Here is a 26,412-nt window from a genome sequence, read left to right on the forward strand (position 1 = left end):
ACAGAGGCAGGCAGGCCTCCTTGAGCTGTGGTGGGCTCCACCCAGTTCGAGCTTCCTGGCTGCTTTGTTTACCTAAGCAAGCCTGGGCAATGGCGGGCGCCCCTCCCCCAGCCTCGCTGCCGCCTCGCAGCTTGATCTCAGACTGCTGTGCTAGCAATTAGCGAGACTCCGTGGGCATAGGACCCTCCGAGCCAGGTGCGGGACACAATCTCCTAGTGTGCCGTTTTCCAGGCCCGTTGGAAAAGCGCAGTTAGGGTGGGACTGACCCGATATTCCAGGTGCCGTCTGCTTCCCCTTTCTTTGACTAGGAAAGGGAACTCCCTGACCCCTTGCGCTTCCCGAGTGAGTCAATGCCTTACCCTGCTTCAGCTCGCGCACAGTGCGCTTCACCGACTGTCCTGCACCCACTGTTAGGCACTCCCTAGTGAGATGAAACCGGTACCTCAAGCAGAAATGCAGAAATCACCCATCTTCTGTGTCGCTGCGGCTGGGAGCTGGAGACCGGAGCTGTTCCTATTCGGCCATCTTGGCTCCACCCCCAAAAAATCAGACATATAAGTCTTAACCCTGTTGCCATTGTTTTTCTTTCCTTCTTCAACAGATGTTTGCAAGAGTTGTATTAAATATATTTCATTCTGCTGTCTCAGCCTCTCAAATCCTTTTCATGAAGATTACTTTAATTGGTGTGTGTTACAATCACAAAAAGCATCCATTTTGCTTTTGTTTTCTAGCAAAAAAACAATGGGGAAACTTTCCATCTTAAACAGAATGTTGACAAGGGGGAGGTAGTAAAGATTTTGAAAATTGAGCTAGTCATTTTACTTTCCTCTTTTCCATGTTCCTGTTTTTATTTGATGTTAAAGCTAAAAATAATCAGAATATAACAAAGTTGAATGAACAGTTTGTGTGTGACAGTTGGGACCTACTATTGTTTATAGGTCGTCTATTCTATCTTAAGCCTTCCATTCAAAGGAAACTTCTAGGAAATACCTACTATTTTGAAGAAATCCAAAAGACTATTAAAACACTCTCAAACAAAAGGCCATAATTAGCTGGGCGCAGTGGCTCATGCCTGTAATCCTAGTACTTTGGGAGGCTGAGGCAGGAGGATCATTTGAAACTAACCTGGACAACAAAGCAAGACTCCATCTCTACAGAAAATACAAAAATTAGCCAGATGTGCTGGTAGATTCCTGTAGTCCAAGCTACTTAGGATGCTGAGGTGGGAGGATGGCTTGAGGCTAAGAGGTTGAGGTTGCAGTGAGCCGTGATTGTGCCACTGCTCTCTAGCCTGGGCAACAGAGCAAGACCCTGTCTCAGAAAAAAAACTGTAATTAATAAGGAACTATTAATGCATGAAAAAATGGAGACACCCTCATTACCCTCATGTAGCTTGCATTCTAATGGAGAGGGGCCAGAAATAAGCGTACTGTACAGCAGGTCACATGGTGGTAAGTGCTATGGAAAAAACAAAGCATGACCTGGGAATAAGGGAGTGTAAAGTGAGAGAGTGGGGTGGGGAATTTAAAATAGTGTAGACAGATAAGGTCTCATTAGGAAGGTGACATTTGAGCAAAGACAGAGCTGAGAGAGGCTAAACATGGGTGTGGGGGAAAACTGTTCCAGGCAGAGGAAGCAGCAAGTGTGAAGGTTCTGAGGCAGGCATGCGGCTGATATGTTGAAGGAACATCACAGCAGCCAGGATGGACTGAAACAGGAGAGGGTCAGTAGTAAGGGTGGAGGCTAGATCCTAGAGGGACTAACAGGCCATCATAAGGACTTTGGCCTTTACTCTGAGATGGGAAGCCATTGACATGTTTGATCAGGGGAGTGACATGACTTACCTTCTAGTTTTAAAAGATCCTTCTTTTAGAAATGATTGTTATGGTCAATAATAGACTACTGGAGAGGGCGGGGATATGCAGAAACATGGTGAGAGGTAGTCACATTCCAGATGTATTTTGAAGATTCAGCCCATAGGATTATGGAGAGATTAGATGCAAGATGTGAGAGAAGGGAGTTAAGGATACTCCAAGGTTTTGACCTGAGCAATTGGAAAGATGGAAAGCCATCTGCTGAGATAGGAAAGAAGAGCAAAGAAGCAGATATGGTGAGAGTGAGAGCAAGAGTTGGGTTGTGGACATGTTGACTTTGAGATCATCCGAGTGAGCATGGGGAGGGTGCAGTTGGAATGTGAATCTGGGGCTCAGGGGAGAAACCTGGGCTAGAAATACAAACGTGGAGTTGTCTGCATACTCATGGGCCAGAGGTCAGAACCGAGGCAGGTGGCTGGGGGAGCTGGCCTGGTTTTTGTGCCCTCTGGGAATGGCCAGCCTCAGACCTCCTGACTGGTCATGGCCAGGAAGAGGTCAGAAACCTGAAGGTGAGTCCTAACCCTAACTTGAGCCCTTGGCTGAGATCTCAGGACTAGTTCCCAGCTGGCCTGGGTCCTCAAGGAGTAAAGGAGCAGTCCTGGAGCACCCAGCTGTGCCGGTACCTGCGGAAAAAGTAACTACAGATGGAAAGTCTCCATGGAAGAGATGACCAGATTTCTACTCTGGAGAGGTAAAGGGCTCATTGGAAGTATCTGCTAGGGCAAGAGGTACCTGGTTCTTGCCTTTTGAGGATGGTCAGATGCCTTTGAATGACCAGCACCTGATGACCTTCCTGCTGTCAGAAAAGACTGGAATGGTCATAATGGTCTGTAGAGTCCACTACATAGATCCCTGCCTTTTCTAGTGAATCCAAGGGACAGTAGCATTTTGAAGTGATTTTTACCAAGCAACCAAAAGCTTTCTGTATTCATTAACTATTGCTGTGTAACAAACTACCCTAAAAGTTAGTGACTTAACATAACAACAAGTTATCTCTCAGTTTTCTGAGGGTCAGCAATTTAGACAGCCTGGCTGGGAAGCTCTGGCTCAAGGTCTCCAACAAAGCTGTAGTCAAGAAATAAACTAGACCTGGAGGAGCCACTTCCAAGCTCACTCACATGGCTGGCAAGTTGATTCTGGCTGTTGGCAGGAAGCCCGAACTCCTCCCCATACAGGTCTCTCCCTGGGATGCTTGAGCATCTTCATAATTGGTGTGACTGGCTTCCCCCAGAATAAGTGAACCAAGACAGCAATGCTTTTTATGACCTAAGGTCAGAACGCCTCCACTGCACACTCTTGGTCACATAGACCAGCTCTCGTTCAGTGTGGGAGAAAATCACGTAGGTGAATACCAGTAGTCTAGGATCAATGGAGGCCACCCTGGAAGCCCGCAATCACCTTCCTTGAAAATAGGGGTAGGGTTAGGGCCGGGTGTGGTGGGCTCACACCTGTAATCCCAGCACTTTGGGAGGCCGAGGCAGGAGGATCATGAGGTCAGGAGTTCAAGACCAGCCTGGCCAACATGGTGAAACCCCATCTCTACTAAAAATACAAAAATAAGCCGGGCATGGTGGCACATGTCTGTAATCCCAGCTACTTGGGAGGCTGAGGCAGGAGAATCGCTTGAACCCAGGAGGCGGAGGTTGCAGTGAGCCAAGACCGTGCCACTGCACTCCAGCCTGGTGACAGAGCGAGACTCCATCTCAAAAAAAAAGAAAAAGAAAATAGGGGGAGGGTTTATATCTTTTCAATCCTTTATACCTTTTCAAAGCACCACTTGCAGCTGTAAGGGCTCATAACTCCAGACTGGGTTCCCCATCACAACTGGTCTAATCCATACCACTAGCAGGGCTCCCACCAAATTATGGGGATTCTTCTCTGGTCACCTCTAGCTCAAGAGGGTACCTTGGGAGACAAATTCAAGTGCAGATGCCAACACAAGAATCCCACCATTTGCCACGTTGGTATTTTTGCCCTGATTTTTCAGGTGCCCTGGGCTCAGCTCACATCCCTACCAAATAAATACATGGTGTGTGTAGTTATCCACTTTTGAGTTGTGCAGAGTTGCTCTGTATTTAGAAGCCTTTAGTACATGATGTGTCTAGGATTGACTTTGTAACATTCTTCCAAGGAGCCTTTGACCATGCAAAACCCACCAGTATTCCTGCCTTTTAGCACATTTATTTCACCAGTACTTCTTCTGTGTGTGCATTTAATTCCTAGCCATTTCTTGCATGAGCAAATTGCCTAAATGCGCTTGTGAGAAACCCTTTTATGGCAAATGTTATTAAACTGAAAACAAGGGTATAATAAAATAGCAATTTAAGGGTAATTTACTAACAACTAGAGCCCTTAAGCATTGACATACCATTGTGTAGTAATAATACCAGACTTGGTATTTAAACACACTCTTTGTCACTCCAAAAATCATTGGGACAGTTTCCTAATCCTCATGGTCTTTAATTATAGCTCTTCTAATTTTTTTTACTACTCCTATGTCACTGGTTTACAAATTATAAATCATTAACTTTTATCCACATTAAACATCCATGTAATAGAACTGTTACATCTCTGCTCCTTATACAGAGAAATAACAAAATACTCAGAAAACATAGTAGAGGTGAGCTGATATCATCAAACCTTGAAGTTCTTGCACTTAAGTTTTCCACTGTGTCCTGAATCAGGTGATATTGGGGTGAGTAATGGTAGAGCCTGAATCTCAGAAGTGATCAATTAATTGAAAATTCTGAGGATTCCTGCATCTTCCCCAGGGAGGAGAATTTGTTAAATACAAATCTCAGCAAAGATTCTTTGCTCTCTGGAAGGTAGTGTGGATGCCACAAAGGCCAGTGGGCAGTTGGACAGGATCTAGCCAGTATGACCAAGTCCCTGCATGTAGGGTCTGGCTTCCATTTGAAGGTAGAGATGTTCATGCTTGTCAGCACCCTGGGGATACTCTCCTGAAAGACTGACTCGTGCTAACTAGAAAGCAGGGAGGTAGACACTGCAATGCTGGCTGGTTAATTTGCCACGAGGAGCCATCATCAGAGAGACCAGACGTACTCAAAGTCCATATAATCAGCACACATTGTCCTTGTCGGCAGGCCTCCACAGGAAGCCAAATCATAATCAGAAATTATGTATTAAGTTGCCTTGAAAAATCATTATCACAGATTTTGGAAATACCTCAAGTCTCTATGATCAGTTCATTCTCTCCCTGAGGGTAGCTGGGGAGCTAAATCATGGTCCAAAGGTTGTTTTGTGAGTGGATAATCAGGACAGGGGGGCTGAGGAAGGGAAATATTTAGTGGCAACAGGAACTTCATGGGTCCATGCCAGAATGGGAATGGCTTTGCCAGAAAGACTGATGTATTCAAAACCAAGTGGCTAAAACTTCCTTTTACCTAGAGGGACAGTTGGATAGTGTATTAATTAACTTAGCAGCTTAAAACAATAAACATGTTACACAGTTTCTGTGGGTCAGAAATATGAGAGATTCTGGCTTAGGATTCCTCAAAATGGTATGTGGGCTGCAGTTGTCCAAAGGCTTACCTGGGCTAGGAGATCTGCTTCCAAGATGGTTCCCTCATATGGCTGGCAACTCGGTGCTGGGTATTGGCACGAGGCCTCGGTTCCTCACTACAAGGACCTCCCCATTGGATGGCTTGCATGATGTCACAACACAGCAGCTGGCTTTCCCCAGAGTGAGTACTCGGAGACAGCAAGGGGAGGCCATAATGCCTTTTAGAACCTAATCCATAAAGTCACATGCTGCCATTTCCCCTACATTCTATTTACTGAAAGTGACTCACTGAACCCAACTTGCACTCAGAAGGAAGGGAATTAGGCTCTACCTTTCAAAGAGAGGTGTGGCAAATAAATGGTTAACATATTTTAAACCACAATCGGTATAACTTACATTGTCTGTGTAATTCCTTTTTATTATACTTCTGTTGCTCACCAACTCTGATGATCCATGTACTCTATTAATACATTTATATAATGTTTATAACTATTACATATTTATATGCATTTATATGTAATTCTATGTCATATATCTATAGAACATCTAATTATGTTATAAATATCAATATATTTGGCTTATGGCCACGCTGTTGTAGCAGGACAGCCATTATGTATCTAATATCGAATTTGCCTACCTCCATTCTGCCACTTCACTAGCAGGGGGTCGGGGGCAAGTAACTTGGTCCATCTGTGCCCCTGTGCCTTCATCTGTAAAAGAAGGCTAGTAATAGGACCTACCTCATGAGCTTCTCGGGAGGATTAAGTGAGTAATTAAATGCACAGGGCTTAGAAGAGTGCCTGGCACTTCGAAAACATTCAATACTGTTGGCTGTCAGCAGTGGCAGCTGGAGTGGTAGCAGAAATAGTTTGATCCAGTAGGTGTAGTTAGCCCTCAGAGAGCAATCTGATTTCTATGTTCCCAGTGGTAGTAAACAAAAGCAATACTTGTCTTCCTGGTCCCACCATCCAAGCCCTGTCCTGAGGATAAAGGGACCGGGGCCAGCGGCCTCTCGTTTTCCTTCCTCTTTGCTATGCTTGTTCTTCCTCTGAATCCCAGGTTAATCCATGGCAGAGAGCGGTTACATGGAGATAACATGTTTCGTTTGTACTACGACTCCTATTTATGTTTTGTTTTTATTGCTGATTTTTTTTTTTTAGGTCGACCTTTTGTGGAAGGGTAGAATATCCAAACAGGGAAATGACCTAGCAGAAAGCTAGGGAGTTCCTCAGCCTCATGAATTTTTTATTAGAAGTCATTCCTAATTTTTATCTTTAAATGTACATTTTCAAGGTTGTATGCTAGCCACCTCTGATTACAGTAGGCTTACAACATAACCCCTTTTGCTTCTTGGCCCCTTTTGCTTCTTTTCAGTGCCTCTTGGGCTTAATGAATAGATTTTATCTTCATGCTAAGCACATTCATCATTTAAAACATGCCTGGTATTTGCTGAAGATGAATTGAGGAGAAAGTTAGAATTGGAATTTTCTTCGCCTCTCAGCGCTACTTTAAAAGGGAGGCTATACCTAGTGGAATGTGTGAGAGTTGTCTTGTGTCAGGTGGCAGTTAGCTAAATATAGAGTCAGGGAGCTGGGAGGGACTTGCTGAGGTCATCTGTGCCCTCCTGCCAGCCTTCCCCATCTGAATGTCTCCAGCCCTGTGCTCACCAGCTCAGTAGTCACCAGCCACATAAGGCTTCTAAGCTCTTCAGCTGTAGCTGGTCCAAGTTGAGATGTACTGTCCATGATAAAATACATTGACATTTTAGGACTTTTAAAAGATTTTTAAGACTTAATTCAAAAAAAGGAAAAATGGCTCATTAATAATTTTATGAAATTATTAATGATAATTGATAATGAAGTGATAATTTGATTATTTAAATAAAATATATCATTAAAATGTACATTACCTGTTTGTCTCTCCTTTAATATGGCTGCTAGAAAGTTTAGAATACCATATGTGGCTTATGTTTTATTACTGTCGGACAGTGCTCCTCAAGATCATCTCACTCTGTTATTCAGACCCCCAGGGCAGAGATTCTAAAGCCTTCCTTGGTGATTCTGAGTCTTTCATTATTCTGGCAATTCTGTTCTTCTCCACGTCCTATCTTAATCTCTTGTGCTTCGGTTTGGAGCCTTCTACTTCAAATAGTTGACTCTTTGGCATCTCCTTATGAAATCCCCACTTGAAGTGAGTCAAGCATCTCTTCATATTGTTGTAAGCACAGTAAACCCATTTTCTTTTCACCTTTTGACTTTCTCCCTCCTTGATCATTTTTAATGACTTCTCTTGGGTCATCTCTGGTTTCTCTATATTGTTTTTTAAAACTTGGTATCCCAAACCACCTGCATTGCTCTAACATGAGTCCAGCTATGCAGAGACAAGCTGAAGGAATTACCTCCATCATCAAGTACTTGACCGGCCCTTTTGCTACTTTACATTATTTAATCCCACAGCACATGGAGGGGCAGATGCTATTTGTACCACTCTTGATAAGGTGTTTGGGGCTCAGAGAAGTTAAGTAACTTACCAAGGTTCTACCACAAATTAAATGGCGTGTCTGGGATTTGTGCCCAGCTTTGCCTGACTCCAAAGCTCATGCTCTTTCATTATATACCGTGCCTCTCTTTTTGCTGGTATTTTTCTTGAAATATTCTTTCTTGTAGTCTTGAGAGGCCTTGCAGTGCAGGCTGATGCATTTGTAGCTTATGGTCAACAGTGGTAACTGGGCTTGTTTTGTTATGTTTGCACCTAGCTAGAATTGCTAAGCCCTTCTGCTAAATTCCAGAAACCCCTTCCAACCCTCCAGATATGGCATAAAAGCCTGCAGGACTGTCCAGGCCTAGCCCTTGTAGGGTCATCAGTGGGCCAGTGTTGAGATCTCCAGGTGTCAGGAATGACTTCTCTGAAAATGAGCTTTCTTTCCTCTGGCCCAGAGCCTGTGAATAACTGTCAATCCCAAGACAGGCTATTTCTCAAAGGCTAATCAAGGCAAAGTGCGTTGTTCGTGTTTTGAGTGAGAGGGGACAGAAAGGATCCTTCTGAGTGTGTTAAAAACAGATCTTCCCAGAGCTTGAAACTTGAGGACATTATGCTCAGTGAAGTAAGGCAGTCCGAAAAGGACAAGCGCTGTATGATTCTACTTCCCTGTGGTACCTAGGGTACTTAGAGTTTCAGTTTGAGAAGATGAAAGGGTTCTAGAGATGGATGGTAGTGATAGTTGCACACCACTGTGAAACGGTGAACTTTTTTTTTTTTTTTTTTTGAGACCAGGTCTCCTCTGTCACCCAAGCCCCAGGGTACAGTGGTGCAGTCACAGCTCACTATAGCCTCAACCTCCAAAGCTCAAGCAGTCCTCCCACCTCAGCCTCCAGAGTAGCTGGATCTACAGGCACATACCATCACACGTGGCTATTTCTTTTTTAATTATTTGTAGAGATGAGGTCTCATTGTTGCCTAAGTTGGTCTCTAACTCCTGGGCTCAAGCGATCCTCCTGGCTCAGCCTCCCAAAGTGCTGGGATTACAGGCGTAAGCCACCACCCCCAGCCTGTGAATGTTCCTAATGCTGCTGAACATCCACTTAAATATGATTAAAATGGTCAAGGTTTTGTGTATTTTACCACAATAAAAACAAGCTGATCTCTACATAAATCAAAACAGTGATTAGAGGTGCCTCAGGAGCCAAGTCTTGGGTCCGTTGCATATTCTAGCTTTGAGCCCATAGTCGTTCTGAGTTAGCTTCTCATGAGAAAGGTGCAGTCTTACTGCACAGAGATGAGGGGAGCTCTTTTTTTCCCTGACAAATTTCTCCATCTAGGAAGTTTTTCCAATTTCACACGAATGCCTTTGCCAGGATTTAAATCACTTTCAACAGATGTCTGGGGGAGATGTCTGGGAGAGGTGAAGCAGCCTCATCCCCAGGACTCTGGAATGGGACCTTTGTTCATACTCGCTTTTCTCTGGAGAGCTTCTTAGTTTTAGCCCCCTGTCTATCAGGGAGTAGGCTAGACCTTTCTCAGAAAGAAAACAGAGCTGTACATTGTATTTGATTGTACCAAAGTAGTTGTAGCTTTTTTGGAAACACGAATGAGAATTTGATTGAGTACTCAATATCTAAGAATGTTTTATCTGTGTTTCATTGGAGCCTCTGGCCCTTGAAAACCTGGGGTCAGTTAACCAATCTGATGCACAGGCTCTTTTGAGAAAATATAGCCAGGCTATGTAGATTGGGACCCTAATCCATAAAAATTCTCTTTAGAGTATCTGTTTACAGTCATTGTGGGTGTATTTGCTTATTTGCCCTGTATATTTCCCTTTTCAGGAATCATTAACCAATGGCAACAGGAATCCAAGGATAAAGTGATTTCCCTCCTGTTAACTCATCTGCCTTTGCTGAAGCCAGGAAACCTCGACGCAAAAGCAGAATATATGAAACTGCTGCCCAAAATCCTGGCTCACTCTATTGAACACAACCAGCACATTGAGGAGAGCAGGCAGCTGCTGTCCTATGCTTTGATACATCCAGCCACTTCCTTGGAAGACCGTAGTGCTTTAGCCATGTGGCTGAATCACTTAGAGGACCGCACATCGACCAGCTTTGGTGGCCAGAACCGAGGCCGCTCAGACTCTGTGGATTATGGACAGACACACTACTATCACCAAAGACAGAACTCCGATGACAAGCTCAATGGGTGGCAGAACTCTCGGGATTCTGGGATTTGCATCAATGCCTCCAACTGGCAGGACAAAAGCATGGGGTGTGAGAATGGCCACGTGCCCCTCTACTCCTCCTCATCTGTCCCCACCACAATCAATACGATTGGAACCAGCACAAGTACAAGTAAGTTCCCTGGAAGCCCTTTAACTTAGTCTGGTTTGGCGATTTGCTGTGTATGTGGCATGTCCTGCTGACAGTGTCTGCTCCATGCACCCTGTGACCCTGGGAGAGAAGGACTGATTGTAATTGGCTGTGGGAAAGGTCCTTTGGACCTCATATTTGTTGCTCTTTGACTCTGCAAAGATGAAAATACTGGGAAGGTAAAAGTGACTGATGGTCCAAATTTGGGTTATAAACAGACCAAAAATAAATAGAGAATAAATGAAAGAAGGAAATTTCCCGTTTCCACAAACAGAAATGCATTTCACCCATGTCTTTCACCCTGGGGTTTTGGATTTGCCGAGACACTGAATTACTGTGTGATTCTCTAAACCTAATTCTAACCCATGGTTAACCAGGCAGCCTCATGGGCTTTGTGCTTTTTCTTTATTTCTTTTTTTTCCTCATTCTTTCTTTTCTTTCTTTTTTTTTTTTTTTTTTCTTAAATTTCACCCTGGAATGTTTCCACCCTTTGCATTTTCTGGTTTTAATCCCCAATTGTTGGGGCACTTTTTTCCTGACCAGTGGGAGCAGGTTTGCTAACTGAGAATGCTGCTGTGTGCTGTGGCCTGGTGAGAATGCCATGGACTTCCTCTCGCTCAGTCCAACACCTTAGGAGAGGCAGGTCAGGAAGCTTTGTGGGTGGGGAGAGCGGAGGACAGCCCTCTGCTCTTTTGACCACTAAAGCAAAGTATTGCACCCTGAGCTGGGCACTGGGGCTGGGAGTCCTCTCTGTGTCTCCCCACTGAGGCAGAGCAAAGTTGACAAACACACCATTGTTGCCTATATAAAGTAGCGGTGTGGAAGTGCACCCTGTCTTCAAACAGTGTTCTTTAATGCTAGTTTGCACCTGTCTGTGAATGCAGTGGCAGTGCCAAGATAACTTTCTTGAAGGAATGCTTTTGCAATTAGACCTGATGTGCCTGTCTTCATGCAGGAACCCCCAGTTAAAAGATATGAGAGGATTAATAATTGGGGCCCCAGCACAGAGACTCAGGCCTGTGATCCCACCACTTTGGGAGGCCTAGGTGGGCAGATCACTTGAGGTCAGGAATTCAAGACCAGCCTGGCCAACATGGTGAAACCCTATCTCTACCAAAAAATACAAAAATTAGCTGGACATGGTGGTGTATGCTTGTAATCCCAGCTACTCGGGAGGCTGAGATTAAGGAATCACTTGAACCCAAGAGGCAGAGGTTGCAGTGAGATGAGATTGTGCCACTGCACTTCAGCCTGGGCAACAGAGTGAGTCTCAGAAGAAAAAAAAAAGAAAAAGAATTGGCAGTGATGCCTTCTTGGCATCTGTTCACTTGGATCTTTGGTTACCAGGCCTCTTTAAATGACTTTCTCAAATAGGTAGGATTGTTGAATTATAGCTACATGAACTGAAACAGTACCTCAGTGGAATAACCAAGCAAACACTGAAGATACTGCATTGATATTGCTACAACATGGGATTTTTAAAAATTCTTTTTTCTGCTTTTCCATGTAGATATGGTTAACTCGCACATTATGGGAATTAGGTGATTACTGCATCTTAATTTATTATATAAGAGGTTCTGATGACACTGTCGTTCACAGACTGTAGTCTAGCAGGAACAGTTTACTCGTCTCTGTATGATAAGGAGTGATGACATGCAGGCAGATGACAGTCTCTTGGTGTAAGTTTCCTGCATCGGCAACAGAATCTAGTAATTGTTACAAAACTCTTTAATAGCTGGGAGAGATGCAACCTCTAAGCTGCCTGCCCTCTTAAAACTTGGTCTTTTGTATTTTAAATGGTTGAGTTTTATGCCATTTGTCTCAAAATTAGTCTTAGGTCATTATATATTTCTATCTACTGATTTATACATTCAGGATCAGGTCTTGACATTTAGTATATTTAAGATGGTTATCAGGTTGTAGTCATCAAGCACTTACTTCTGGCTGTGGCCACCCAGCCAGCCCCATAGAGGGTAGAAAATTTGTAGATGACTGTCATGGCCTTACTGACCTCTGAACCCCTATGTAATACTTGAGTGAAAAGGACTTGGAGGCTTAATCAGATGACTAGCCGACATACCTCTGGAAGAAGGCAGGCATCGGAGCCCTCTTCCAGAGCATCAGAGAAGATCAAAGAGCTCAGATCTCCCCTCCAGAAAGTTTCATTCAGACACTCATGACCATATCAACACTTATATGTCAATAATATCTCTTTAAGAAAATGTGAATGTCATTGCTGTACTCCTCTGTATTGCCTATGGTGGTTCAATTGTGTGAGTCAAAACTGCAAGCCTTTGGGTCACTTGCTCACTGGAAGAACAAAGACTTAGGCATCAACGCCTCCTAGGTCCAAATCCCAGGCGTGCAATTTGCTAACTACAGCTTGGCCAAGTAATTTAACCTCTCCGATCAAGGTGCCCACTTGTAAAACTGGAACATTCACAATATCTACCTTTGAGGGCCGTAGTGAAGGTAAATAAGATTATGTAAATGCCCAGCCTGGTTAGAGCAGCAACAGTAAGCACTCCAGGGGTACCTGTTAGATGAATAAATGAAAGAAACTGGGAAAGACGGTGAGGAGCTAAGTGTTAACACTGATATGCAGAGTCTTTGCCCTCATTTTCAGTTCTGATGGGCGCCTGACATAAGCACCTTACCCTGAGCCCAGAGCCATGCAGAGTATTCTAAGGGGCCTTGAATATGCTGTGATTTTTGGCCATTCCACTGCAATAGAAATTGGATTGGACTTAAGGCTTCTTCTACTGCACTGAAGAGCTACATTTCTTACCTCTTTCAAAGTGGAAAAACAATCTGCATAAGACAATATGATGTTAAAAACAGAAATCAATTAGTACTACACATTTTCAAATTATCAGCCACATTAATGATGGTGAATGAAAGGTAACCAGAAAGCCACCTCCTTAGTTTTTGTTTTTGTTTTTAACCTTGGTTTATTCCACTGCTATTTTATTCCTCAGTCATTGTGCCTTCAACAGAATGCCTTAGCATTTGTGGCTTCTTCCCTGTATGGATTCCCAATCATTCAACTACCCGCAAATGCTTCCTGTCCATCTTCTGTGTGCCTAGCACTGCGTGTAAGTCCATGGGAAATACCAGGAAGCTGAAGACCCTGTTCACACTTCCAAGGAGCCTGTAATTGGAGAGATATGATATATGAATCAGTATCACAATTAAAAATTAAATATTCCTTTTTGCTGGACTTGTCATCCATAGAAATTTCATATAATAATTCATGAGTTATATGAAAGTGCAGTAAAATAATACTCTAAGAGCTGCCACAAGGCATATAGGATGAAGTGCCAGTTGAATGTAGGCCTATCCTGTAAGTGCTGTGAATGTACAGAATGGAGAGATCCTTGTGAACTGGAGGGTCAAGAAAGCCTTTGGACCAGGTGCAGTGGCTCACGCCTGTAATCCCAACACTTTGGGAGGCCAACGTGGGAGGATCGCTTGAGGCCAGAAATTCAACAACAGTCTGAACAACATAGCTAGACTCCATCTCTTAAAAAAAAAACATATTAGTCTGATGAGGTGGTTGCAGTGAGCTGTGATCGTGTCACTGCACTCTAGCCTGGGTGACAGAGCAAGACTCTGTCTCAAAAAACAAACAAACAAACAAAAAAACAGAAAAGAAAAAACAAGCTTTTGCAGGGGAAATGGAAAGTGAGCTGAGATGGAAAGAGGAAGGAGAATCTGGAGGGGAGGAGGCCCCTGGCTAGGAATATGCACTGAGAGCAAAGGGAAGGGGGTTACAGTGTACAGGCAAGATGGAGGACAGTGAAGAGGAAGGACAGGCTCACAAAGGGAGAGGTAGTGAAGGCAGGTGGTAAAAGTAGGCTGAGGGAAGTGCCCCGAAGAGGCCAAGCATTGACACCCTAGGCATAGGAGTGACATGCTGTATGGGGAAATGGATTGTGAGCAAACCAGGTGAGTGGCATCTGACAAGTGCAGAGTCAGCAAGTTTCAAAGTTTTGAAGTAATAAAAGTATCATTAGGATAGGAGCACGTATGGAGCAGAAGGAATGGATACTAGATATGTTCCTACGTGGAATTATTAGGATTAGGATTCAGTATTGATATGGACATATTCTTTTTTTTGAGACAAGATCTTGCTATGTTGCCCAGGCTGGAGTACAGTAGTGTAATCATGGCTCCCAGCAGCCTCAACCTCCTGGACTCAGGCAATCCTCCCACCTCAGCCTCTTGAGTATCTGGGACCACAGGCATGCACCACCACACCCAGATAATTTTTGTATTTTTTGTGGAGACAGGGTCTCCCTGTGTTGCCCAGGCTGGTCTCAAACTCCTGGGCTCAAACAGTCCTCCTGCGTAAGCCTCCCAAAGTGCTGGGAATAGATATGAGCCACCACACCCAGCCTGACATACATTATTGATCTACTTATTTTTTCATTCACCTAGAAAATGTTTATTGAGTGCCTACTGTTGTGTCTTCCCTGCTCAAGGCACTTGAGATGCATCAGTGGGTAAGACAAAGCTGCCTTCCCTCGGGGCACTGGCAGTCTAGTGTGTACAAATTGTAGTATATAAAGTATATGTGTGGTAGAAGATGATAGGTGATGTGGAAATAAGAACAAGGGTAGGATTAGGCCTACGTAGTGAGGTGACTAGACCATGAAACAGGGTGGTCAGGGTAGACCCCATTGAGAAAGTGGGGTGTGAGCAGAGAGTTGAAGGAGTGGGAATTAGCCAAGTAGGCATCTGGAGCAGAGTATTCCAAGCAGAGATAAAGCTGGAGCAAAGATCCCAAGACAAAACAGTGCCTGACTTGCTAGGGGAAAAACAGGAAGGCTGACTTGCTAGGGGAAAAAACAAGAAGGCTGGTGTCTGAAAGGGATTGAATGAGGTAGACAGTGGTCGGAGAGGCTGGAGACAGAATGGGCATTGTAGGTCATTGCAAGGACTTGGACTTTTGCTCTCAATAAACCAGAAAGCTATTGGAGGATTTCCAACAGAAAAGTGACATGATCCAACTCACGTTTTAAAGGTTCTCTTTGGCTGCTGTCTTAAGAATAGATAGGGCAAGGACAGAAACAGGAAAACCAGTTAAGAGGCTGTTGCAGTAATCCAGGCAAGAGAAGATGGCTCAAACCAGGATGGCTACGGTAGAGGGGTGAGAAGCAGTCAGGCTCTAGATATATTTTGAAAATAGAGCCAACAGGATTTCCTGACAGAATAAATGAAGGGTGTGAAGGAGAGGATTGAAGGAGGACTCCAGTGCTTTTTGCCTAGGCAACTGGGTGTTGCTATCAGTTGAGACAGGGAAAGTCTTTATCAGGTAGAGTAGGATTTGGAGTAACTCGGGAGTTCAGTGTCATATATGATGAGTTTGGCATGTCTGTTGGAGATACTGAGTAGGCAGTGGGATATATGAGTGTGCAGTTTGGGAGAGAGAAGTGGTCTAAAATAGACATTTGGGAGTTAGCAGCACATGGGTGGTATTTAATGCTAGGACTAAATGAAATTGCCAGAGACTGGCAGAGAGAAAAGCCAGAGACTGTAGATAAAGAAGGCAAAGGCCCCCAGGCCTGGGCACCTCAACGTGAAAGCTGGAGAAAAGCAGGGGAAGTAGTAAAAGAAACTAAGGAGAAACCCTTGAGGTTGGAGAAAACTCAAGTGTGTGTGCCTTACAAGGCACATGAAGAAAATGTTTCCAGGAGAGAAGAGTGATCAACTGAGTAAAATGTTACAGATAGGCTAATGAGATGAAGACCAAGGATTGACCACTGGATTTATCAAAGAGGGATAACAGAGGTAAAACTGAGAGCACTTAGCACATGGTAGGTATTTAAGGGATAAAAAAAGTTAATGACTCCAAAGAGATTGGAGGTAAGAGGGAGACAAACTGGCCACATGCTAGATTTTGGATGTATGTTTATGTTGAGATGTTGGAGCACTGAGATGGAGAAAAGTGATGTTTAGAAGGCATTAAATAGGTGATAGAGGCCGGGTGCAGTGGCTCACTGTAATCCCAGCACTTTGGGAGGCCGAGGCAGGTGGATCGCATAAGCTCAGCCTGGGCAACATGGTGAAACCACATATCTATACAAAATAAAAAAATTAGCTGGGTGTGGTGGTGTGTGTCTATAGTCCCAGCTACTCAGGAAGCTGAGGAGGGAGGATCATTTGAGCCTGAGAGGTGGAGGTTGCAGTGACCCGAGATCACACCACTGCACTTCAGTCTGGGTGACAGAATAAGGCTCTGTCTCAAAAAAAAAAAAAAAAAAAAAAAAAAAAAAAAAAAAAAAACAGAAGAAAAGAAAAATATAGGTGCTATAGTTACACAGAGTTTTGAAGGACAGGATTAGGATAAGGATGAGTAGGAGCCAAAATCTAAGTCCTAACCTAATGAGAATCTACCTATTTTCATTCATCAAGAGGCAAGAGTATCTTTTATTGCTTGCAGAGGTTAAATCAAGTGACATCTCAAGGACCTTTTCTACCATGAGATAAGGGAAGAGAAGAGTGGGTTGGGATAGGTTGAAAAATCTCTTATGCAGCCTTTTGGATGGCATCAGAGCACTTCAAAAGAAAGAGAAGAATGTATTTTTTAGCACCTTGTTCTATTAAGGCCACTCAAGGGTATGCTGACTAAGAGCAAGAATGTGCGTGTTCTTCACCACGTGCCTGTAGGACCAGATAGGATCAAGGTATTGGCTGTGACAAACCTTACACAAGGCTTGGTCAACTTTGTTTCACTCATCAAGAGCAATTCCAAATATAGGCACGTAGAACCCAGATTAGCATCTCTAGGTTTGCTTCCTGTCTGAGGTCTGCTATAGAAGAAAAGTAAACCATTCAGTCAAAGAATGAGTATTTCCTGGCTTTCTTAAGAGCCTACAGAATTCCCTTGTGTGGTGGTCAGTGCTACCTCAGTTGCCCCAGACTGCCTTTCTGACCCTTGTCTGTTCTTCACTGGTGGACCTGGACCTGGAAGAAATCTCTGTGCTACAGCTACAAATGAAACTTGTTTTTATTCAAATAATTGCAACACTTGACTTTTCTTTGCATTATTGACATTTGGATTTGAAAGCATGCTGGCCTTTGTTAGCCCAACATGAGGTAAGAACTCAGAAACTTTGGATACCTAAATTATGCCAAAATGCTCCATTTAATCTATCCACTTCTACAGATTCATGGCACATTGTGGAATCTTAGTATTTATTTTATTAATCTTGATTTTTTTCTGATGATAAAAATTATGTGTTTGGTACCATAGAAGATAAAAAGTAAATTAACAATGATAGCACACATCTACATAGTGTTTACTATATATCGGGTACTGTTTAAAACCCTTTACATAAATATTAACTCATTGAATCCTCATAACCTCATGATGGTGGGTATTATTGTTATCCCCATTTAACAGCTAAGGGAACTGGAGCACAGAAAGGTTAGGTAATGTGACCAACATCACAGACTCACTAAGTAGTTGAGCTGGGATGTGAACCTAGGCAGTGAGGCCCCTGGAAATTGATGTTATTACTTGCCTCTCCCTCCTAATCCTATCCTCAGAGTTTGATTGAGTGAGTAGCTAGTAGACTCTTGCTTTTCTCTGATCCTGGATTTGGCCCCATACAGGCCCTCCAGCTTCCACGGTCTCCACAGCCCACAGGTATAAGACCCTGCCTGAATTGCCCCATCTCTTTGGCTGTCTGAAGCAGGGAGCAGTCTGCACCGACCCACACACCTCAGTGTCGGCTCTTAGCATTTTGTGTCAGTTTTTGGTCGCCATGTTCACCTATCCTTCCCGACTGTGAGCTCCTTGGGGATAGGGGTTGTATCTTCTTTATCCCTATTTCCCATCACCTGGGATAATGTGTGGCTCACAGAAATTTTGGAAATGTCAAATTCCTGGCACAGATTCAGCTGCAGTGGCAGAGCACTTTGTTGGATGATGGCCGTCTCTTGCTAAGCCCAGATGTGGTCTCTGAATCCTCCTCAATATGCCCCTATAGGCAACCACTATAATTCAATAAGAGATGGCATGTGAGCTTGAAGCTTGTCTACCCACCCTGCCATAAGTGTTTGCTGAACAGTAGGGACTTAATAAATTCCTGAGCTCACTAGGCAGATGTTCCTGAAAATAATGAATTTCCAAAATAAACAAGAAAATGTCCCTAGGAATTCACTAAATATTTGGTGATAATATTGATCATTTAGCCTTCTGTCATAATCATTTTAGTGACATTTATTGTTACTCTTGCTCCTTTTTGACTTATTTGACCAAATCAGTTTCAATACTAATAGATTTTTTAAAAACATACCTTGATTATAGAGGTAGTTACATGAATTTATACATGTGATGAACTGCCATAGTTACAAATGTATACCCAAAAAAATTAGTGATCATAAAAACAGCTGAGATCTGAGTAAGGCCTGTAGTCTAGTTAGTTGTATTGCATTAATGTCAAGCTTCTGATCTTGATAATGCACTATCGATACATAAGATGTCACCTTGGGGGAAACTGGGTGATGGGTACGTGAGACCTCTCTGGGTAGTATTTCTGCAATTTCTTGTAAATCTATAATTACTTCAAAATTAAAAGTTAAAAAACAAAAATTACTTGGGATATTCAGTGCCTGGATTTTGGAGGGGGTCAGGGGAGGACATTGGTTTGGTCCTTGTTCTTGGTCTTCCTGAGGGGTAGAGGAAGTCTTTGTATTTATGGAAAGGATGGCTGCTAGGCCTCATAGAGCCAACATCTGAAACTAAACAACTTCCGCAAGCAAAGTGGAGGACAAGTGGGAGTGAATCTCAGAGAAAGTGGCTCCCTTAGGAGCCCCTGATCTGCAACTGGAAAAAAACCTCCATTTCTCTCAGCCTCTAATGCGGCAAGTGTCAGCAATTTCAAAGGTACTTGTTTTGCTCATGAAGTCCATCATCTTCCTTCTCCCCTTCACCTTTTTTCACAAGGCCACAAACTACTTCAAGTGCATTTCAGTCAGCCTGTGAGAACCATCAGAACACAGATATTCAAGAGAGGGAGAAACACCAAGCAACTCAGCTCTAGATGGGTCTGGCAAGGAAAGAGGCCTTTGCGAATGGCCTCTTGGAACCTAAAAAGGAAGGGTAAAGCCTGGGGACCCTGATTCTATCTTGCAGGCTGCAGGTCATCCCCACCCAAAGCCTTTGGAGCCACTGTTGTAGTCTGGAGTTCCTTTGAAATTTTCATGGAATTATTTTGCCTTTTACCAGCAGACTTTCTTTCTCGGTGGAAAATTTCTTCCTCCCAAAAATCTAGCCAACCTGGCATGTAACTGAAAAATTCCATTATTTCCTTAACCCCTCATTTGCTCTTCAAAGAGGTAACTAATGAAAGAGTTGGTCTGCTTTCTTTGAGAAGCATTTGTAACAGCTGGCATGATATATTTTTAGCTTTAGCTTCCTTCCCCTTTGGGGGAAACTTTTTTTAGTATGGCACTGGCCTTCCTAATACATACTACATTGTAAACATGACTCAATGATATCTCAGAGGACTCGATGTTGCCACCGGCTGGTCCTTCTCCTGTTTCCAAGAGTCCAGCGTTTTTACAGGACTGTGTTTTTCCTCGTCATGCCTAGTGTCTGTTTTCCAGGGCTCGGGGAAGAATGATCAGAAAAATGCTGTAGTGGGCGAGAAGCCTGCTAATTGATCATGTGTTGGAGATCCCTCTGCCTGGAAAAAGGCAGACACCTCCATGGGCTGCGTGCACCTTGGGTCATGAGGCTGTGCTCTCCATCCCCCATCCAGGAAGATTTTTTTAGACTTCAATGACAGGGTTATTAAACACTAGATGAGCTACAGAGGAAGACAGTTGTGTTCTCATTCCCCACCAGACTTTAAAAATAGGATGGATTCTGGCTGGAATAAATGGCTTAAGTTGGACTAGCCTGGAAGAGGGGAGGAGGAAAGGCGAGATGAACAGGATGGCTTCTGTAAGACCCTTTTTGAGCCCTGTAGTCTTATGATTTCTATTATTTCACAAGATTTAGAGTCATGGACTAACTACAGCTGTTCTACAAACAAATAGACAAGAAAACTTTTAAATTTGCATTTACTGATTTTTTTTCTTTTAAGATTTCCCGAGTAAACTCAGGCTACACTAAAGAAAGATGTCTCATGACTGTAGCTTACACATATCTTTGATATTTTTAATTTCAAAAAATTAAACCTTTGAATTTCATGGTCTTAGGTACCAAGGTGAGGGTAAATCTTAGTGGCATCAACTATTGTCAATCTAGGGTATATTTTCTAACTCTTAAACACTAAATCTCATTCCGGCCATCCTCCATCCCCACTCCAGCTCTCAACTTTCTATTAGGTAAAATACATTCTCAGGAAATCTCAGGTATCAGTCAGTTAAGAGCAGGGTATGGAGATGAGGAAGCCAGGTGAGCAGGGAGCTCCAAAATCTGGAAAATGTTATAAAGGGTTTTTGTGGGTTGGAGGAAGGCTAAAACTCCCAACATACTCCAGGGTAGTCATTCCTTGCTAAAACTTTGGACCATTTCCACAGACAAATTCCGTGGCTAGAGCTAGACAGTGAAGCCAGTGGGAGCACAGGGTTTGCTTTAGAGATTTGTTTCACAGCCAGCCTTTCTGAGATGCATCCTTTTGGAAAAGCCCAGCAAAACCCATATGGAGCTAAAAGATTTATAATGGATTACTTTATGCTTTAGTCTTCTGCTTTGCACAGTAAGATATTGCTATATAATGGGAATTAATTTTAAGGCTGTGAATGGTGTTTTAGAGATTCAAGTTGGGACATAAACAATGAGGCAGTCTTGATTAAGAACAACTTTGAAGTCAGACAAGTTGGTTTTAAAGTCCAATTTTTCCAATAACTAGATGTATGGTTATGGACAAGTTGCTTGACCTCTAAGCCTCCTTTCCTCATCCATAAAATGAGAATAAATTTCAGTAGAAGGCTTCTTCATTGACTTGATCCGGATAGGTAGTTGTTGCATTCATTGTAATAGCTGTTTAAAGAAGGGAATTGTAACAAATATGATTTTAATTTATAATTTTATCTTAAAACATAAATATCTATATCCATTTTCAGTCTTTTGTATAGCATGATAGCCTTTTCTCCAGAAGAGGGTACCTGACAGGTTGCTCTGTGTCTTTACTGCATAAATCACACCCTCAATACGTTACTGTCTTTGATTTCTTTAAAATGGAGCAGGAATTTAAAGGCATTTGCAAAAACATCAGAGCATAGACTCTCTCCAGATTCTAGTTTTTCTTTTTACAATTTAGCTTATAGTTTTCTCACACTGAATTCAACAGTAGATTTTTAAGCAAAAATAATGAATATTTCTGAAGCATTTAAGTTTTTTTGCAGTTAACTTTATAACTTGTGTGTCATTGTTTCTGTGATGTGTTTTAAAATTACATATTTACAATAAGTACAACTGGCATAAACAGGCTTGGCAACAACCTGTTTGACCCTTGGTACACCTACAAGTCAGCTAGTGGGAGCAGAAGGGCACAAGTACAGTGCTAGGGGAGTCAGTAAGCCATGAGCATCAGTAAGTAGTTTAAAGGGAATGGAGAGTAGTGGTTGGTCCAGCAAGTTGGTTAAGTGAAGATGAGTTAAGACAGCCTTTAAGGGTGGTTGTGAGGATTAAATGAGAAATGTGTGTAAAGCACTTGCCAGTAAGATAGCCCTTATTGTTGTCTTTATTACTGCTGGTAATAGTAAGGGTGCTTCTTCCAGCAGCCCAGCCTCTGCAGTAAACTATGATGGAATAGGATCTCTGGGGAAGCCCTATGACAAAACTGTCCCATTATGCTAAATTGAAATCAAGATACTTTGAAACAGTTCTACAAAGAGCCAGCCTTCCACAAATACCATTATTCCCTTAAGGATTGTTCTAGTGATATATATTACTAAATACATTAAAGTGGACCAGTTTTTAAAATAATAAAGAGTAAGGTAAAATTGTGTTGACGTTGCTTCTTTGGGATCCATTATGAATAGGAATAGTTTTATAAATTAGTAATAATTATAAGAATATTATTCACACTTTTAAAAATTATCCTTAAGTAACAGAATAGGATTTAATAGGAATAAATGAGGCTGTGTACACACATTCAGGCCAGGGAAGTGTGGCCAGTCCCAAGAGGGCAGAGTGTTTGAAAGAAAAAAAAAAATTGCCATAGTGAATTCACTTCCAACTCAGAGTGTGATCTTAAACTCACGGGGATTCTCACTTCTTTATGAAAGTGTGGGGTTGGATGACTCCTAAGGATCCTTCTTAGCACTTTTATTCTTTGCTTCCAAAGTAGAAGAATCTTCAACTCAGAGAGTGCTGCTGATGAGTCTACAGCACTCATTTTGGGGTGGGTGGGGGAGGAGGGTGAAATGTCTAGGAGAAGTGGGATGTGTCAAAGCCAGGAAGAGAGCCTCCTGCTGTATTCAGCATTAACTACATACTACGTGAAAAATCTAATACGGTTTTGGTCCCCCTAATTTTAAAAAAGAATGTGAAAAAATCAGTAACTGCTACCTGGAGTGTGAAGGGAAGTCTGGTGGACGGGGTGGGGGAATTATTTATCATCCTACTGTTTGAAGTAAGCACCATATTAATGTCATGTATTACCTATTAAAAATATATAAAATGAGAAATATATGAAGATGTTAGTGAAGAAAGAAGGGAAAAAGAAGATAGCCTAAAATAAAAAGCAAAATGATTCAGCCTGGAATAATAATGCTAAATAAGGAGTGATCTGATAATTTAGAAACGTATTAGAGTTTATTAATAGGAAACACAGTATCATGAGTTCCTTAGTCTCTGCCATATAGAAAGAAAAGGAAATTGGCAAAAATAATACTGGTTAAGGTCATGCTGATGATTAAACTTCAGAGCATGCTACAATTATAAATGTGGATTCTAAAGAAAAAGAAAATCAGAGGATCACTAAGTTCTGTTGCTTGGCACCTGAATCACAGGCCACTTGAAAGTCATTCTTGCTTGACGATTGTGGTTTCATCAAGACAGATTCTTTTGGAAGAAAAGTGGACTATTTGAAGGCTCTTTGTTTTAAGAGATCTCATAAATATTTAGCATGTTACTGGTCTTATTCAAGTACCACTAAGTCAAATATTTTCACAGTGGAAGCAGGGACACTCAACTTTTGCCCTGTCTCAAAAACTACCCATTTTCAGTTAAACAAACAACTTTTGCTATACCCAAGTCAAAACAAAGTCAGACATGTATTCCTCAGCCCCAGTTTCTTGAGAGGCCAGCATCGATCGATAGGTAGAGCACCCAACACTGTCCTACAGAGCCTAGAAATTAAACTTTCTCAGAAGACAAGGGCTGACGAGAGGGTACGTAGTATTAAGAAATTGAATATACTCACTCTCTGTATCTCTTGTTAGCATCCAGGTGAAACATAGGAGACAAAACACATATTACACAGGTGTCTCATTTTACACAGTGGGTATATTTCCAAAAAGTTGTTGAAACAACCTTTTTTTAAATCAAATTATTTTCCCATTGAGTAAAACTGTGATTCAGGATATGAATTTTCTTAGTTGCTCGTTAATCTTCATTTGCAGGAACTCTTAAACGGGGGTGAGGTCCTCAGTTCCTGAGAGTCTCTAACAAAGTGAATATAAAGTATTTAAACAATAAATACTGAAAAGATTTCTGTAGATTATTTTGGCAATATGTCTAACAGTCTTCTCTGATTGTATGTTGGGATTATTTAAGTATTAAGTATTTATGTTTTTTTCTTCTCTGATTATATGCTTGGATTATTTAAGTGGCTTTTGTTGTTTCTAACAAGTCACATTTATATGAAGTTGCGGGGCAGGGTAGGTGGCAGCTACAATGCCCTTCTCAGTGGTGCTTCTAAACGCAGAGGATGTAGGCTTCCCAAATACATCAGGAGTTAGAGAACTTGCTGAGGAGAGACATTGACATGAGGATTTGGCCAGAATATTGCCCTGGGTCTGCATCCAATGCATGTGTTGGGAGAATGCTCAAGACTGCAGCATGCTTGCAAAGTTGGGAGAATTTGGGTATAGTCATGAGGCCTTAGGGAACTACATTGTGAGAAAGGGTGTTGTTCACATATGTTCATCATTATTCAAGAAATTATTTTGGCAATGGCTCACACCTGTCATCCCAACATTTTGGGAGGCCGAGTGGGGAGGATTGCCTGAGTCCAGGAGTTCAAGACCAGCCTGGGCAACATAGCTAGACCCCTATCTCTACAAACAAATAAAAAATTAGCCAGGTGTGGTGGCTTACACCTGCAGTCCCAGCTACTTGGGAGGCTGAGGCAGGAGGATCGCTTGAGCCCAGGAATTTGAGCTGCAGTGAGCTATGATTGCACCACTGCACTCCAGCCTGGGCTACAGAGCAAGACCCTGTCTCAAAAAAAATAAAAAAGAAATTTTTTCATGCCTATGATGTTGTTATTCATTCTGCTAGATTTAGCAGCATAATGTTAATACCCCAACACAATGTTACATACAAGTATGAATCTAAAAGTCCATAATGGCATCTTTGGGTAAAAATGACCACATTTATAGATTTGTTTACTTTTGGCAATGTAGCTCTAAATTCACCTGGAATCTCAAAATATTGTAGCTAAAGTTCAAAGTCTGAGAGTCCTTGATGCCCAAGAGTGTCTCTACTTTGGGTATGAGACTGACAACGTGATTGAGGCTAGGCGGTCCCTGAAAGTGGCTCTAAACTACAGATCCTAAATTCAAGGTAAGCATCTTTGCAGACCTCACTGTTGTTCAGGAATGAGTATTGTCAATACTCAGAAAAAGGAGATATCTTGCAAGCAAATATGTTGCTTGAATGTTTTTTTTTTTTTTTTTGCTCAATCTATGAGATTTGTGAAAGAGAATTTAAAGCTGTGTATGGTCACAGTTCTTTCCCAATTTTCTGTTGGTGATTCTCTCTCTCTTTTTCTTGCTAGAGACAGCTGCATAATTTTTATTTGCTTCTAGAGCTATTCTCTTGCTCCTCTTCCCCCAGCCACTCAATCTATATGCAATTCAGAGACCAGGCTAATTATGGGGTGCTAAAGAAGCAGTTGCCCGGAGAAAAGCTCTTTAAGCACTCAACTGGGATAGAGCTGGGGTCACACGCTCATGACCATCTCCCCATTCACGTCTGCATGTCTATGTGTGAGCTGCCTTCCACTCTTTTGCAGTTGCATAAACAAACTTTTTAGAAAGGTCAACACAAGGAATGAATGCTTTTTCTTAAAGAACAGAGCAAGGAAAGGATTTCATGTTTACTTCTTGAGGCTTCACTACTGGAAGAACAGCCACAAAGTGGCCAAGAAAGAAAGGATACGTTCCTCTCCTTAACCAGGGCTTTGTGTTTTTGGCTGCTCCAGCAATGGCTTAGGAGCAAGAAGCTTTATACACTCAAGAGTTGGACTCTCAAAATAGTGTGACTCTTAGTAAAAGGCCTGCTGAAACTCTTTGACCCAGATTGCTTTTGTCTGCAGGCTAGTTTTTTTGTTGTTTTTTTTTTTTTCCTAACTCCACTGCATCATATTGGGTAAATGGTTTACTTCCAGAAATGTTAACCCTGTGAGACCATTCTGCCACCCTAAATGACACAGACTGAGAGAAACGAAGCATGTCCTGGAGAGTTCCCTTAAGAATCATGACCTTGGGCCAGGCACAGTAGCTTACGCCTGTAATCCCAGCACTTTGGGAGGCCAAGGCAGGCACAGCACCTGAGGTCAGGAGTTTGAGACCAGCCTGGCCAACATGGTGAAACCCCATCTGTACTAAAACTACAAAAATCAGCTGGGCGTGTGATGGGCACCTGTAATCCCAGCTACTTGGAAGGCTGAAGCAGGAGAATCGCTTGAACCCAGGAGGCAGAGGTTGCAGTAAGCCGAGATCATACCACTGCACTCTAGCCTGGGTGACAGAGTGAAACTCCATCTCGAAAAAAAAAAAAAAAAAATCCTGACTTTGGGAAAGAACGGTTCAAAGGAACACCTTTCCCCATTCCCCTTCCTTCTTGTAGAACAGCCAGCTTAGAACAGCCAGCTTAGACTCAGCCTCTTGGAATCCCCCAGACTGACAAGGATTTGAATGGGGCTTTGGCTGGGCTGTCAGAACTCTAGAGGAAAGGCAACCT

The 26,412-nt window shown here is 42.5% G+C and overlaps 1 protein-coding gene across 7 annotated transcripts in view; it reads left to right on the forward strand.

Moving 5' to 3' along the window:
* SAMD4A (sterile alpha motif domain containing 4A) overlaps positions 1-26,412 on the forward strand; it is a 231,921-nt gene that overhangs the window by 130,111 nt on the left and 75,398 nt on the right. For all 7 annotated transcript variants that reach the window (XM_030810793.1, XM_030810828.1, XM_030810805.1 and 4 more), the window contains exon 3: positions 9,720-10,238. In XM_030810793.1, the coding sequence (XP_030666653.1) occupies positions 9,720-10,238 (519 nt within the window). The remainder of the gene's footprint in view (positions 1-9,719; positions 10,239-26,412) is intronic.

This window comes from Nomascus leucogenys, chromosome 1a (assembly GCF_006542625.1).
Source record: "Nomascus leucogenys isolate Asia chromosome 1a, Asia_NLE_v1, whole genome shotgun sequence".
NCBI lineage: Eukaryota > Metazoa > Chordata > Mammalia > Primates > Hylobatidae > Nomascus > Nomascus leucogenys.